This window comes from Haplochromis burtoni, unplaced genomic scaffold, assembly GCF_018398535.1.
Source record: "Haplochromis burtoni strain Fernald_Lab_line unplaced genomic scaffold, NCSU_Asbu1 Contig_31, whole genome shotgun sequence".
Classification (NCBI taxonomy): domain Eukaryota; kingdom Metazoa; phylum Chordata; class Actinopteri; order Cichliformes; family Cichlidae; genus Haplochromis; species Haplochromis burtoni.
This window is the reverse complement of record NW_024582392.1, coordinates 2,917,557-2,933,965: the sequence shown is the minus strand read 5'-3', so window position 1 is coordinate 2,933,965 and position 16,409 is coordinate 2,917,557. Positions and strand designations below refer to the sequence as shown.

The following is a 16,409-nucleotide window of genomic DNA, read 5'->3' as shown; positions in this document are numbered from 1 at the left end:
ATTCTTTTCAAGTCTAACCATCTCTGTATGAAGAAAGTGTAACATAATGCATGTTGTCTGCCAGTTTTTACAGATGTTTCCAAGAATCTGGAAGGGAGGGGCAGGCAGCGTTATGATGCTTGAGGTCCAGCTGAAGGAATGCATGTGTTATCATGCTGCTATAACTCAAATTCTTTTCTCTCTCTCTTCCTTTATTTCCCCAGGGGATCGCAATGTCTTGCTCAATGACACAAATTACCAAGCTGATTTCAAATCCCACCAATGGTTTGGTGCCACTGTTCGGTCTCATGGTGACACAATACTGGTAAGGTAGCCTTCAAAGAGATGCATTTAAAATGATAGAATCTTCCTTAAGGGATGAAAACCTCAGCTGTTGCTTTCTGCTGTTAAGATAAGGAATTTCAGACTAGCCTGATGGCCTGATATACGACTGTGAGAAACTTTTTACTTGAGTGATGACTCACTCTCTTGGCTGGGTGATTGCACATATCCTGTGTTAGTTAGAAGTTAGGAGAAGTGGCTAGATTATTGCCCATTAAGTTGTTGTCATTCAGGTCCAATTTTCACCCCTAGTCTCAACTCACTGTACACACAGCCACACACATACACCATGTGACATCAAAGTTTAGCTGCCTGTTGTTTGGTCTGATTGTACGGCTTGTGACCTGGGTTGAGTTACATGGTTACCCCCACAAGACACTCCACTGACCTCAGCTTGAGACCCATTCTGAGTTCAACGGGGGGGTTCACAACTGGAAAAACATCTCCCACCTAATGGCTCACCCTGTTCATCAACACACTGTTAATCCTCCACTTTTCTTACTTGTCAATCCCACTCCTGTGAACTGCAGGCTTGTGCCCCACTTTACTCATGGAGAACTAAGGAGGATATTCCCCATTCTGATGCTACAGGAAGCTGCTACCTCTCTGTCGAAAACTTCACCAACTTTGTGGAGTATGCTCCTTGTCGTACAGGTAATCATCACCTCTCTTCAAATCTTATCGGCATGGATGCTTTAATATATCAGGATAACACCAATGGTTGTTTCCTGGATGGTTTCTGGATATCATTTGTTGATGCTTCACTTATTCTGACACCGCTCCTTTTGTCCTTCAGAAATCAGTGGTCCATCAGGACAAGGTTACTGCCAGGGAGGATTCAGTGCCGAATTTACAAAGGTAAATGTACATTTTCTGTCAGTGAACCAACACGGGTTTCTTGAATAGTTGTATTTTTTCCCACTGAGGTAATTCACAGGTGTTATTTTTCTTTTAGGATGGCAAAGTGGTGCTGGGAGGACCAGGCAGTTATTTCTGGCAAGGTATGTAGGACCTGCATCAATCAAAAGTCAAAAACAAAAAACACACACGCACACACAGAAATCTCAGTATGTCTTTCCAAGTTTCTTTCTTATCATTATCTTATCGTATTTTAGGTCAAGTGATCTCTGCAGCTAAGGAGGACATTATCAGAGCATACTATCCAGGCTATTTTATTCAGGCGGTGAGTGGCCAGATCCAGACCAAACAGGCCCATTCTTTGAAAGATGACAGCTATCAAGGTAAGCTAATTAAAACTTTATAAATTTTGCTAAATCACATGTCGTCATGTACCTGCCACGAAAGCTAATTTTTCTGTTTCCTACAGGCTACTCTGTTGCAGCTGGGGAATTTAGTGGTGATGGGGTAGAAGGTAAGTCAACAAATCAGGTAGCAGACACTGCCAGCATTAGGTGAGGTTGACAAATAGTGAAACACTTAAAGACATTTACAGAGCAACATGAATGTTATAGTTGTAGTAAGATAAACATAAATCATTTACAATATTTTACATAATTATTGAGCTGGAAATGTCTTTAGTATATTCTGTTATCCTCTGACTGGGCTTTAACCGTATTTTTCCCACTTTAAATCTTTGCTTTGTCTCACAGATTTTGTTGCTGGAGTTCCAAAAGGACACATGCTTTATGGTTCGGTAAGATCGCTTAATCATCACTCTCATTTTGGCTTTCATTTAAGCGCTTTTAGAATGGGAAGCCTGGGATTTATACTTGGGAATGATACAAGAAAGAAAACAACTTTAGCGATATTGTCACAGTGGGGATTATTTTTGCAGTGAATTCCTTTCCATGGATCGTGCTTATATTAGACCCTATAAAAGTTCACCATATGTGCTTGCTGTGTTGCAGGTGTCTATTCTGAACGGTACAGATCTGACAAACATGACTGAGTACACTGGAGAGCAGGTGAGTCCAAAAACTCCCACCTGAGCCAACTACAGAAAGTTCTGTAATGCTCCACTTCCTCTGTGTTTTTATTGCTCGGCTCCCCATGAGAGCTCTTAATTTGCTGATTCATAGTAAGCATAAATAATTTCCTCTACTGCAAACCACAATAGAGACAAAAATCTAGCAAACACAATACTGCAAATCTCAGTTCTTGGGGGGGAAAGTGCAGTTGCAATTTGTGCAAATGGTTCTGGGAATAGAAAAGCAATCAACTTATTTCAACACTGGTGATTGACTCAGCTGAACAAATATAATCACAAGCGAATTTGCATACACTCTGGCGAGACTGCTTTTGCAGTGCTTTGTAGTTGTTGAAAATCGTGACAGAAACTGAACAAGAAATGGAACCGACAGGCCTTCACTGGACCCAACCTGTAAAACCCATCAAGCCTTTGTGATTTCTTGAGTCTTTATGATTTTTTTTTTTTTTGTTCTAGTAACAGAGAAAACACGCCTGAAGTTTAGTTTAACAGTGTGAGGGTTTGGGATTTTGGACTGCTTAAATTGTAATCATGTCTTCTGTTGATGTGATGTTTAAAGTCATGGAAACACCTTTTCTTTTTTCTTTTTTTTTTAATAGATGGGCTCATATTTTGGGTATGCAGTGGCCACAACTGACATTAACAGTGATGGGTGAGTAGTAGCTGTCTGTCTTTCTTTATTTTATTTTTCAGTGTATCTTTTTTTTTCTTTTTTGTGATGTTCCTGTTTTGTCTGCAGGATGGTTGACCTGCTGGTGGGAGCTCCCATGCTCATGGTCCGAAGCTCTCATGGACGCCTGGAAGAGATGGGCCAAGTCTACGTTTATCTCCAGCGTAGCCCCTTGAAACTAGAGTCCCGCCTACCTCTAACAGGCACTCAGGTGTTTGGGAGATTTGGCAGCACTATTGCACCATTGGGAGATCTGAACTTGGATGGTTTCAATGGTAAGAATAGGGAATTATAATACGGTAGGACAGAAATTGGTAATGTGGGGAAATGATATATAAGGCAACAATTTAAAAGAAGGAAATTTAGTAACAATCTATTATGATGGTACTTTTTTCTCATTACACTTTGAGAATGCTTGTATGCTTTGTTATAATATTGAAGATTACGCTATATCACAATGAAACTCTGTAGAAATGTGCTTGCTTGAACCACTTATGGTCTCTAAAGAATGAAGCCGAATAGCTTTGGTGACTTCAACAATATTTATAGCCTACAATACATTTCACTTTATGAATGAACCAAACTAGAAGACTAATAATGCTAAACCTAAAGACTGTTATGGATGGTGACTAAGTGTTTAGCTTAAAAGATAAAACAGTTATTGGTTATGAACTTTAAGTGTTGCTGCTTATGTCACAATGTAAGGCATATAGTCAATAAATGATATAGTATATACAATGATGAGTATGTTAAGTGATCTTGGTATAAGAGGATGAACATGAGAGCTGATCAGCTAGGATTCAGTTTTAGCTTTAATCACAGAAATGGACCGGAAGTTTCATTCCTACATAACTGCAGATTATGTAGATCACACAGAGCATCATCACATAGGTTGACTTCTAAATACCCCTGTGTCCTTATGTCAAAGAAAAAAAGTTTTGCTTCTTTGTGCAATTTCAAAACATTAGCAACACTTTGTAGAGCAAGGAAATCTACATACTGTAGGCTATTTAAGGAAATCATGCATATTAATTTTGTAGTGAAAAACAGCTGAAACTGTAAATAAAGTGCTCTGGGATTTTAGTTTCTTTCTCTAAATCTCAACGGTAATATAAGTTAATTTTTTCCCCCTGCAAGATGTGGCTATCAGCTGTCCATTTGGAGGAGAAGATCAGCAGGGACTGGTTTATATTTACAATGGATACTCAGAAGGACTCAGACAAAAGCCATCTCAGGTGATTAGGGGGCAGTGGGCTGCAGGGACTATTCCTGCTAGCTTTGGATTTGCCCTCAGAGGTGCTAAGGACCTGGACATGAACGGATACCCAGGTAAGTGAGGATGAAATTTGTAATGAGCATCATTAACGTTTTTTTTTTTTTTTTGTGTGTGTGTTTAATTTATCTTTCTTAATTTCCTCAGATCTCATTGTTGGAGCTTTTGGTATTAATAAGGCTATTCTATATAGGTATGTTTTATTTTTATGTATGTTTTTGCTTGATTGAAAAGTCAAATTCCAAAATTAAGTCTGGGGGAAAAAGCATGGCTGTGTTCGTCTGCCTGGTGTGCCAAGATAAATGTTTGGTCACTCTACAGATATAGTGTAAGAACAAAACAAAAGGAAAGACATAGAAATAGAGTTTCCAAAATCTGAAGCTAATCTATGAAGCACTTAAAGTGGAAACTGTAATATCTGATGACTGTGTCTTCAATCAGCATTCTTGTTGTTGCTTACAGATCCCGGCCGATAGTCAACACCAGTGCCTCGCTGACAGTTTCCCCCACCATGATTAATCCTGAGGAGAAGAACTGCATTCTCACCACTGGAAACTCCAGCATTCCCGTTTCCTGGTGAGTATTCAGACAGTCCAGAATTACAGAACACTCTGTTTCCTGCAGCTCTTCACTTTTGGTATTTATTTGACCCAACTGCAGAGACATGGGCTTCCCCATTTCCCCCATGCATAAACATTTCTATCATAATAGGAAGTTTTGATAAAGAATATCCTTTACACAGTGATGGTATTCTGAGGACTGCTCTTATCTGACCTATTTTCAGAGTGTCTTCATATAACACACTTTATTTTGTGGAGTGGAGAGAGAAAAAAAGTTGAATAGAAGCATTGTTTGCAGTTTTCAGCCTGATCTAACTGTGCAAAGTATCCAGCTCCAAAAAAAAAAGAAAAACCCTAGAAGAAGGAGACCACGGTAGCTTGCTGCTCGACACGGTTGACACTGTGCTCCTGTTTCGGCTTCCCCCCCTTCTCTACACGCTGATCCATAAAGGAAACTGTTGTATACACATATGTCTTGATTGTGCTACGTTGCCTGGTGATGGGGAGATTTTGGTGATCGGGGGGAGGAGAGCAGAGGAAATAATGGGAGGGGAGGGGCTGGAAGGTTTTTGCAGTTGCTTTGAATGAGATATTGTTTGGTGGTGGAACACAGCTGGGAAACATCAGGACACGTAGACTCCCGTGAGCGTGCGCACACAGTTGTGCCGAAAAGGGCAGACACAGGAGCATTCATATGAAGTTACTGCTACTCTTCAAAAGGAGGCTTTGCACTTTCTATGTCTTTTGCTCTCATTTTTCACCTCTCTTCCTGTTACTTTGCTTTTTTTTCGGTAAAGCCCATCCGTCTTTCTTTTCTCTTTTGCATTATTTTTTTTTCTGTGACTCTTTCAAGGGGTTACTAGTGATAGGGGTTGGGGGTTTTGGGGTTGCAGACTTGGACAGCGGCGGCATGTTGTGTGGCTGATGTCATGGGAGAGAGCTACAGGCTTATATAGACAGCCACTCACTGGTCAGCACTGAAACCTGAGTCGTTGCTCAATTTCACCCTTCTTAACTCTGCTATTTCTTTGTGTGTGGGGAGGGCTGCGGGTGGAAAGCGGAGACACACTGATTTATCAGCCTGGCCGGCAAAAGTAGTTTTATGCCAGCCTATCTCCAAACATGTGTGGTTTTTGTCATAATATTCACTGAAAGCTCAGTGTGCTCCACGCCTTGTAATGTGAACCATGTAATGAGCTGACACACACAAAAAAAGTCACCCATGAGAAAAGGCGAGAGAACAAGGGAGGGCATGTGAGGTGTCTTATGTGTACAGTATTTACACAGAGTCTCTGCCATTAATGGATATGCTTCTCTCATCATGTCCTTGTCCTTTCTTCCCAAAACAGTGTCAACCTGAGTTTCTGCATATCTGCTGATGGGAAGCACCTTCCAAAGAACTTAGGTGAGCCAATTTTCCACATCTGCATTTTATTACAAACTGTCAAATAGCCACCAGTGGTAATGTTTTAAATCCATAACAGTCTGTAGGTTAAAGTGTTTTGGCAGCTAATGCAGATTTTCAGACTTTGTTATGACAAAAAGGGAGTGCAGCATGCCAAATGTCCTTTGTGATCCACCTTGAGTGATCTAACCTCTTCTGTCCTCAACATTTTTCCTCGTTACCTTTTAGTTATCATCTCTTATTAGTCCCCCTCAGTACACAACAGCTCTATGTGCCATTGACTATGTTGTGTGTATTTCAGAGTATTTACGGAGGTCCTTTTCAGACCTGTCACTTTGTGACTCTAGAACATTCATCACACCATGAATGGTCATTTGTGTGTGTTATGCGTTCCAGATTTCCAGGTGGAGGTGCAGCTTGATAGTCATAAGCACAAGCAGAAAGGTGCAGTGAAGAGGGCTCTGTTCTTGGATTCCCAGCAGCCTTTGCTCCCAATGACTGTGAGGCTGAACCACGGAGAGCGAGTGTGCCAGCATAAAAGGATCTACCTAAGAGTAAGTCCTCTCTTTCTCTAACAAAAAATGACATTTAAGCCTGTGGAATGCTTAGAATCATTATTGAAAAGCTGCATATAAGTGAAGTGTAACTAATAGCTGTAATCATTTTATAGTTGTGTTTCTGTGTCCCTTTTGAACAGCCAAATTGCACAGTGGTATGACACAAAATGTGTTTTTCTCACTGTAGGATGAGAAGGAATTCAGAGATAAACTCTCCTCTATTTATGTGGCCTTGAACTTCAGCTTGGACCCAAAAGCTGCAGCTGACTCCCACGGCCTGCGGCCCATCCTCAACTATCAGACCACACACGTAATTGAGCAAAAGGTAATTTGACGTGAACTACACTTCTATCAGCTAGGTTAATTAACCCGGGTATCTACAGAGCTGTTTAAATTATCATATAGTAAGTTCACTAATAATCTGCATGTGCGACTGAGATTCCTTCAACTCATTCTCTCTGATCTCTCGATTGTACTTTCCGCCATCATTCAGTAATCACTGGCCAACTCCTTACTGACTCTTCCGTTCATGATGAAAGTGTGAATCTTTTCTTTGTCGGCTGGGAAGAGATCCAGGGTGTCTGGAAAGTTGTTTTCAAAATGAAAATGTGAGACACATGTACAGTGGCGTGTTTCCTTGTCCCAGCAGGAGTAGCTCTTGGCCTGCTTAGCTACTGAGGTGAGTGTTTTCAGAGCTGCAGCACAGAAGGATGGTCAATATTTCAGGGAGGGGCACGGACAGAATGTTGGCCCCTCTGGTTGAAGTGTCTCAGCATTTCTACATGAAGGCATCTTTTCAGCTGTGGCACAGCACGCACCATATGTTTAATTCAGCAACAGCCACCAGATTGGAGCATTAGGGGAATAGCAATCAGTCTAGTTTGATCTCCATCTCTTTCTTTTTCGTTCTCTACCCTTGTGTGTTTCTCTTTTTTCCTTTTGGACCTTGTCACTGCTGTTTTTCTTTCCTAAATATCAAAGCTTTTGGGCCTCCAACAGATGTGGTCTACTGCTGTACCAAGACCTTGAGACAAGCCTGAGAGAAAGAATTAGCCATAAACCTGAATCCGTTCTTTGAATGTATAAAAGCAGAGTAGGAGTGGTGTCAGACTGCCAACAAACTTAATTAATTTTGCTTTACTCTGTATGAATATAACGGTATACAAACAGAGTATGGTGACTATTATACCACAGCCTTGGCCTAGAATAGATACATGATGCCCTCTTGATTTCCACACATGCTTTGAGAATGTGTGGCAGGCGATATAACACTTCATAGACTCTGCCAAGTTCGTACTCTCTCAAAGCTGGAGTGCGAATGAAAGGCAGCTGATGCGCCGAGCGCAGTCTCACTCTCTCATCCTAACATTTTCCACATGTATCTGTGAAGATTTGTGGCATTATGATGGATCTATTAATTGCTATCGCATCGCTCGTTTTGCACATAGCATGCATTTGTATGCATGCCAGTAAAGATTCAAGTTGCAGCCACCTTTGGAGAACTTGGAACTGGCTGAAATTGTGAATCAATGCCCTCCTTGTTCTTAAAACAAAGTCGTCTGACCAATTGAATATGATTTTGATGAATGTGCTGCAGTCATATTGCCAAGGTTGTGTTTTGTTTTTGCCAAATGATACTTGGACTCATTATGTCACATGCTGATGTCAGTGTTGATGTTGTTTAAGTACAGTAATGGTGGTACGAATGTTGTTTTCCTGCCCCAAACAGACATATGAGCTGGGGTGCACATGCGGCCAAGTTAGCATGGTGGTTACCATGGTGTGCATAATTAGAGCTCCTAGATGGTGTAATGACAAGGGGGGTTCTTGGCTCTCTTTAATCTTCTTCTCTATTTCTATTTATTGTCTTTATCATCATGAACATCATCACACTGTCATAGTCGCGGCGAGATGCAATTTAGCAATCCACAGGGCTTTCCCTGCCACACGTTCAGCGGTCATCCACTTATCCGGCAGTGTTTCTGCTCCTTTCTTGTCTTTCCCTCCACTGTAATCTCTGAACCATCCCTCCTGCTGTCAGGTCACCAGAGATATCTTATGTCTCAGCAAGTTCCTTTAGGCTGTAGGCTTCTCCCTTTACATTTGATCATGCTCCACAGTGGTGTAGTGTGTGGTGAAGGCGCGGTTTACCACATAGCGCTGTGATGTGGGACACTGGTTAAAGTTGGGAGCTGGCTGCTTTGTGCTCAGCTCCATAGGAGTATCTTCTTTTGTACAGGCTCTGATCTGCACCCTGTTTATAATCTCCCCCAGTTTTACATTGCAAACAGAAAGCACGTGCGTGCTGGGACAGCTGGCTCATCAGGCTGTCTGTTGCTGTCATGACCTCACTGAGGCAGTTATTGTCTCTGTGTTTTTAGCTGTCTGATGTGTAGTGATGATGTCTTGTAAATAAGAGGGGTTGCAGTCCAGGTGTGTGTGCATCTTGGGTGGTGGTCCAGAGACAGGTGGTGGAATATATTAGTCATACTGCATGTTGCATCTTGCTACACTCATCTTGTTCTCTTCCTTAAACAGATCTTGTGATTTATCTTGTGTACCTAATTCTCTTCACGTGTAGAATAAGTGTCACAACCTACTGTGTGATGTTGGCCTGCACCCCTATATTCAGACTTTTATCATCTTCAATTTGTATCTTCTAGGCACAGATTCTGTTGGACTGTGGAGAGGATAACATCTGTGTTCCTGACTTGAAGCTGGCAGTTAGCGGGTGAGTCTTTTTCCTTAGCTGTTGCTAAAAAATCCCAGAGCATATAGGTTTTAGAAAATAGAATAAAGTTCAATGGATATTACACAGTGAACCCTGAACAGAATTACAGACACTGAAATGTTCACCTCCACTATGCAAAAAGAGACCCTAAAGCATAAAAACAGCTGTTATTGTTGTTCTCTACTTTTTGTTTAGTTTAACAAACCACAGTGTGAGTGTTAATAGCTACAATTTTGAAGTACAGTAGGGGCACCATTCGTTAAAAACAAAACAAAGCAGGAAATAGCTCAGCTCCACAGGTGCTGTGACAAACGCTAAAGGGGGAAAGACAGAAAAGATGAAAGGAATCTGTTTGCAAGAGGCCCAACCCTGTCTTCATCGCCATCCCCGCTACACTTTGATTCGAGAAATCTGTTAGCAGTTTTCTCAAAAATAACTGCCTCCCTGATACTCCCTGCTCTGCTCTGTCATTTTGATTTCACATTCCTATATTTATCTACCATCTGACCCCATTTTACCAATGTATAACTTATCTATTACATATGGAACAACCTGCTGGGATTCTGCTAAGCCCCATCCGATAGAAACCCAGACGCAGAAAGTGTGATTAGTGCAATTAAAATTATACTTTGTTGATTTTCGTCTGCTCTGCAGTAAATTATGGCAGCCTAATAGTTGTTGGAGGGGGTGATCAGATGGTCAAGATTTAGTGGAATTTCAGAGAAAAATGTATCCAACATTTGTACGATGTTTTTTTTTTTTCTATTCCGCTGCCAAATCACATAACCTGTTAGACCTGTTAGTCCCTCAGGGAAGTCTTAGGGTTTTGTGGTGTTTTCTAATTTTGAGGCTTTGTTTGCTTTAAAAAGTGCCATGTCAGTTAAAATCAGGCCCCAGCTGAATCTTTGGCCAGCAGAGGATCGGCTTTATAACTCGTCTCCCTTTTGCTGTCTCTTGCTTTTTATGAGAATAGACTTTAATTAAAAGTGCCCGTGTGGCCCTTCTTGTGGAATTTCTCTTTGTACATAACTTTGGAGGAAGGTGTAGGGAGTGAGAAAAAGCAATAAATGGGAGATGCTTTATAATTCTGCGCCTTTTGTATGTCTTTAATATCACATGGGGAAAAAAATTATGTAAAGTGGGCTATTTTGAGATTAATCTAATTGTTGCATTTTTGCAGCCAGGTTCTAAATAAAATAGATCTTATAAGCACAGTGCATGCAGTTATATTAGTTTTATTAGAGCAATTTGCAATTTATTGCCTGTTCCACTGCCAGCAAATGGGAACAAAGAATGGCCTTGTTTACTTGGAAAACAACTTAATCCATGTTTATTTATGGAGGTATTTATCTAGTGACCCAACTAATCATTTGGGGGTTTCTTTGTTTTGTATTTCTTTTTCCTTGGGTCCTCAGTGACAGGAAGGAAGTCTACCTTGGTGATGACAACTCACTGACCTTGACATTCAATGCCAGGAATGAGGGTGAGGGAGGGGCGTATGAAGCAGACCTGTATGTGGTGCTGCCCCCTGAAGCTGACTACATTGGCATTGCCCGCAATAATGAGGTGAAGAGAAACAATCAAACTGACACCCTGATTTTGGGACTATTGGGACTTTAATCTTGATGATTTTCTTTCGATGTGGTTTGACCAGTCTGTCCTCTTTTCCAGACCTTGACCCAGCTGACTTGCAGCTATGAGACTGAGAACCAGACCCGATACCTCAGCTGTGATTTGGGGAACCCAATGAAGTCGGGCACCAATGTAGGAGCAATGTTGTCTTTTGGCTGTCTTTCTCTTTTAGCTCAGTGCTTAAGAAGTTTAAGTGTTGTGGCACAAACAAGGTTGTTTGTTTGCTTGTTATGTTTACATAGGACATCTGAAATTTAATGTATCAGTTATCAGTTCATAGAAACTAAAAAAGGAAGTGATGCGATCTTCATTTTGGGTGTGGACAGCACAGGAAAAGTCAACGTGTGTCAGGAAATGGTGTGGCAGGAAGTACAGGCTACATTTGTTCTATTGGTTCCCTTTTTTATTGATTGAGTCACAAGTCAGCATGCTTTTAATAGGTTTGCGGTGCAAGACAGTTGGCTATATGTTAACTCAAAGCGACAAAAAGACTTCTTTATTGTAAATGGATCTGAAATGACCCCTTAATAATGTGCAGCACAGGAACAAGAAGTCACATTTTTGTGCTGCAACATGCTCAAGCAGTCAGTCAGTAATTTTAGGTCCTTTCCTTTTCTCTGTTACTTGTAATGAGAAAAAATTCAGCGGATGTTAATATGTCTGAACTTCCTTTCCTTAGCTCTGGGCAGGCCTACGTTTCACAGTGCCGCGGCTGAAGGACACACACAAAACGATTCAGTTCGAGGCGCAAATCCGCAGGTACAATTTCATGTGATCACCAACACAGGAAAAAATAGCAAAAGTGTACACAATATCAACTACTTCTGATTTAATAGTACTGATTTTCACAACTCTCAAATGACATCAGCTAATCAGATCTTCTTTTTTTTCCATTCTCTGTTTCCACAGCAAAAATGAGAATAATTCCCATAGTGAGGTTGTAGCCTGCAAGCTGGAGGTGATTGTTAAGGCTGATGTCATTCTACAGGGGTGAGCTGAGTGTTAGAATTCCCCCATTCGTGCTTTTGTGACTTCATTAAATCCCTAGTGCCTCCCTACACATACTCTCATATCCCTCCTTCCCATTTTAAGTGTGTCTCGACCAGATAAGGTCTTCTTTCCGCCGGCCAACTGGAAACTGACCAAAAATTACAACGTGGAGGTGGACGTTGGGCCTGCCGTGGAACACATCTATGAGGTAATCGATGTTAGCTGTGCATGCTCAGTGGGGTTGAGCAGATTGGGTTGGAAAGCAGATATTATAGTTTAAAAAAAAAAGAAGGAGGAGGAAAACCAGATCACACGGTGGGATTTGCGCCAGTGCAGATCCATGGATTTGTAGATTAAAAAAAGTACACCAGATATTAATATTTCAGCATGGGAAAGAAACTGCTTGGAGAAACAAATGAAAAACTTAAGGGGACTCTTACAGTTTTTTTTAATGTTTGATATAGTAAAATGTTTCTTTTTCACTCCTTTTTCCAGCTTGTGAACAATGGCCCTAGTAGGATCAGCCACACCCTACTTGAGCTGCGCTGCCCTTTCCGTGTCCAAGGTCAAACTCTCCTTTACCCTCTGGAGTTCTCCACTGAAGGCCCCATTAACTGCACAGCTGACAAAAACATGAACCACCGAAACCTTAAAGTGAGTGACATTCAGATGAACACCTCTCAGGGTCAAATGAGGCAAAGTCAGAGAGTGAAGTTCTCCCATCATTTCCCTGTGTGATTCCCAACGGTTGGCCCACACCCACCTTCTCCACCCTGAATCTCGACTCCACCCAGGACACTTTCCCCACCACTGCTTTGAAGTTCAAACTCTTCCCTATGCTCAGCACAGCTTGATGAACCACCTCACCCAGCAACACACTCATTCATCTACAACACCCCCTCATACTAAGTTGTAACTTGGGGATTTTGTGGGCAAAACATTTTAGTGTGGTTGTTTGTGTTTACATGTGACGTTTGACAGATGTTGAGCAGAGCTGTGAGTGGTCATCTGTCTTAGCTGTGATCTAATGTTTTTCCCACCCCCTAGTGAATTGCTAAGTATGGTGTATTTCCATGGGAATCCATAAGGAGTAGAGCTCACATGCTTCTGATTAATGACAAAAAGCCTCAGGGTCATGCTAACATTAGGTCTTATATTGACAGAAAGGGTGGTGCACTTTTTTGCCTAGTGAGGTCAGTATCTGTGTTGTTCTAATGGGTGGCTGGTGTGTTTCTGTTTTCCTTTAGCTCCAGCGCTCATCCACGGAGTCACCTATTCTGGCGCTAAAGGGCCATGAGCATCGCCTCGAGAGGAGGGACGTCCACAAGAATCAGCTTGCTCATTTGACTAACCTGGTAAGGCACTTAGCGGGAAATTGTCACATTCTGTAAGAGCAACATGTTTTATGCATGAATGAACCCTGTCGGACAAAAAGGTGGAGTCTAGCAGTCGGGGACTGATTGTGATAGTGTCTTTAAAGCAAAGGAATGACAAGCTTTAGTTTGTAGTTTGGAGTAAGTATGATGATGGAAGTAAATCCATTTTTGCACCACACATAAACTTATATTTGAAACTATAGATTTGATGCTTTTCTGTGTATAAATGCGACCCTGTTTTGGTGACACTGGCCCTGCTCCTACATGAAGCTCTGGGGACGGGAAATTAGGTTATGATGTTGTTAAAAGGGAGGGGTCAGAGGTTACAGGCTTGTCCCATTGTGGTGATTAACATTAAAGAGCCTTTAGTAGTGGTGGGGAAAAAGGCATGGGAGGCTTTTTGACTGTGATGCACTGCTTAGTTCACAGACTTGTCTCTAATTTTTGGCTCTGGGTGTTATAAGCCTGCTCAGCCCCCACACACTGGTCCTATTGATCCACCCAGCTGTAGGTAGCTGCTCTATCTCCCTCTGTCTGTGGATACCTGCCTCTACCAAAGAAGTCTTTGTCTCTGTGCCCGTCTCTCCTAACTGTGGTCGTTTATCAAGCATGTCCAATGACACTCTAGTATGAAGCAGCCCTTTCTCCTGTTTCTCTTGTGTCTGCACTTTTTCCTTATGCCTGAGAGAATAGACATCTCCATTCAGCACGAGTCTTGATCAGAATGCATTACTGTTTTGTGGTCAGAGAAGGTGAGATGGTGAGAATTGTAGATGACCTGTTTAGTTTTTGAAGGACTGGGATTAACTGCACCAAAACTCAAAAGACTTCCAAATTACTTTGATTTAAAATGGCCTCACTTTCATTGTGTTGTGGGACATGCAACATTCAGTGGCACTGAATGGGGATCTCTTTGAAGATAATAGTGGTAGATCTTATTGTTCTAGCACATGTAATACATTTGAAACCACTTTACAGACTTTTCTGCTTGCTAAAAGCAGGACTTCTTGGTTCAAAGATACCAGACGACTGGGGTGTTTCTGTGCATGTCCTCTTTGTGCTTGTGTGGGCTCTCTCTGGGCACTCCAGCTTCCACCCACAGTCCAAAGACCTGCATGTTAGGTTAATTGGTGACTCTAAATTGTCTGTAGATGTGAATGCCTGTTTCTCTGTGTTAGCCTTTCGAAGGACTGCAAGCCTGTCCAGGGTGTACCCCGGCTCTCGTCTTATGACAGCTGGGTTAGGCTCCAGCCACCTCGCTACCCTGAATTAGACAAGCTGCTAAGAAAATGGAAGGATGGAAAAAATTTGTAGGCTAATAATGGCCGAGCGCTTTACACGTATGTTTAAGGCCTTTAAAACCTCATGGGTTTACCAAGTTGGGATACCTGGCAGATGTTTATCTTTATCAGGGGCTGAACCAAAGTCCTCTTTATTAACAATCTATTAACATACTGACTGTAGACGCGTATTAGTCTTAATTCTGTCCTTATTAATGTTGAATGACTGCCATATTTATGAACCAGCAACGGTAACTGTCAGCTTCAAGATTAACTAATTATAAATCTAACATCAAGCATGTCATATATGAAAAAGGGCTTCCACGTATTTGATAGTTCTGTTATGTTTTACCTTACCAAATGCTCTCATTATCTTACTTGAAATATGGCTGCAGTTAACAGTAGTTTTACCTGATCAACACTCTGATTCAAAACCACCTAATTTATTATTAGCACCATTGAAGCGTAATTGTAAAACTTTACAGACCGCTTCCGTACAGTAGCTGTGTTTTCAAGCTCAACTGTCATTTTATTAAGGATCCATGCCTCAATGATCCAGCTTTTGACCACATAATCCTGCCAGTGAGGATATATGTGGGAACTGGGTCTGAGGCATCTTTGGCATTCGACCATGTGCATGTCATTTTCACAAACCTTTGAGGCCCTGCTGCCCTTGGGCATCAAGCATGACTACCGAACGGAAACAGACTGATATGCTCTCTGTCTGTCTGAATAATTATTAAGTCTGTCTAAGACTGAGCCTAAAGGAACTAGGCGGGTACCCTCTTCTCCTACTTTTGCCTTTCTCTGTGTAATAAGTAAACTAATGGGTTCCCGCAGGAAACCCGCCGAAACCTCTCAGTCTAGGGGTGGTCTGGCTACAGTACCTTTAAAACAGAGTGTGCACATGTTTTAAAATGTTAAATGTATCAAGCTGCACTATGGGGATCTAATTAAGATTGTGTACTCTACAGTCTTGAGAAAAATGGGCTGGTTTTAGTGGTTGGGCAATAATGTGGCGAGTGGTGCATGCTGCATTTTTACAGTCTCATGACATTCCTTCAATCTAATTCGAAGCAGGCGTGCAATAGGGATCATAACATTGGGTTCTTTGTTATATTTGTATATTTGTTCCACCGGCTTTTATTTATCTGTTCTGCTAGTTTTTAGATTTGCTTTAATAGCTTCCACTTGAATTTAGGCTTTGTCATATTATTTAAGTTTAGTGGGAATACATTTTTTTTTAGATGGTATTCTCGCACAAAATGGCTTGAAATGTATTTAACATCGCAAACCGCATCATAATGATGGCATTCTCTCTGTTTGCACAGAACTGTTCTACTGTGGACTGCTGGAAAGTTGAATGCAATGTGGGTCTTCTGCAGAAGGGGACTACAGCTATCCTTAAAATGCGATCCCGTGTCTGGGCTGAGACCTTCACTGAGGTTTGTGGGGGAAGAACCTTGCCATACAAACTCCCCACACACATACTGTACATTTTACATATCTTCCAAACACAAGACAAAATACAGTAATAAATTGATCTTCCCCTACCAGTGGCTGTATATTTTCTCATGTCAGGCTCTGGGAGGAAGTAAGAAGCCATTTTTATTAAAGCGTTATTAAAACAACACTGAGACTCGACCTCAAATGTGCTGCTAGGAAA

At 41.5% G+C, this 16,409-nt stretch overlaps 1 protein-coding gene across 1 annotated transcript in view; it reads left to right on the top strand.

Annotated features, from left to right (window-relative positions):
- The window catches only part of itga5 (integrin, alpha 5 (fibronectin receptor, alpha polypeptide)), a 31,369-nt gene that overhangs the window by 12,765 nt on the left and 2,195 nt on the right, over window positions 1-16,409 (top strand). The window contains exons 3-27 of the mRNA XM_005918904.2: window positions 204-304; window positions 852-975; window positions 1,118-1,179; window positions 1,277-1,322; window positions 1,437-1,562; window positions 1,649-1,693; window positions 1,932-1,975; window positions 2,190-2,246; window positions 2,869-2,921; window positions 3,009-3,214; window positions 4,077-4,268; window positions 4,360-4,405; window positions 4,675-4,788; window positions 6,122-6,177; window positions 6,574-6,731; window positions 6,922-7,059; window positions 9,398-9,465; window positions 10,881-11,031; window positions 11,137-11,229; window positions 11,777-11,856; window positions 12,007-12,087; window positions 12,190-12,295; window positions 12,583-12,741; window positions 13,335-13,442; window positions 16,075-16,188. Coding sequence (XP_005918966.1) covers window positions 204-304; window positions 852-975; window positions 1,118-1,179; window positions 1,277-1,322; window positions 1,437-1,562; window positions 1,649-1,693; window positions 1,932-1,975; window positions 2,190-2,246; window positions 2,869-2,921; window positions 3,009-3,214; window positions 4,077-4,268; window positions 4,360-4,405; window positions 4,675-4,788; window positions 6,122-6,177; window positions 6,574-6,731; window positions 6,922-7,059; window positions 9,398-9,465; window positions 10,881-11,031; window positions 11,137-11,229; window positions 11,777-11,856; window positions 12,007-12,087; window positions 12,190-12,295; window positions 12,583-12,741; window positions 13,335-13,442; window positions 16,075-16,188 — 2,528 coding nt within the window. The remainder of the gene's footprint in view (window positions 1-203; window positions 305-851; window positions 976-1,117; window positions 1,180-1,276; window positions 1,323-1,436; window positions 1,563-1,648; window positions 1,694-1,931; window positions 1,976-2,189; window positions 2,247-2,868; window positions 2,922-3,008; window positions 3,215-4,076; window positions 4,269-4,359; window positions 4,406-4,674; window positions 4,789-6,121; window positions 6,178-6,573; window positions 6,732-6,921; window positions 7,060-9,397; window positions 9,466-10,880; window positions 11,032-11,136; window positions 11,230-11,776; window positions 11,857-12,006; window positions 12,088-12,189; window positions 12,296-12,582; window positions 12,742-13,334; window positions 13,443-16,074; window positions 16,189-16,409) is intronic.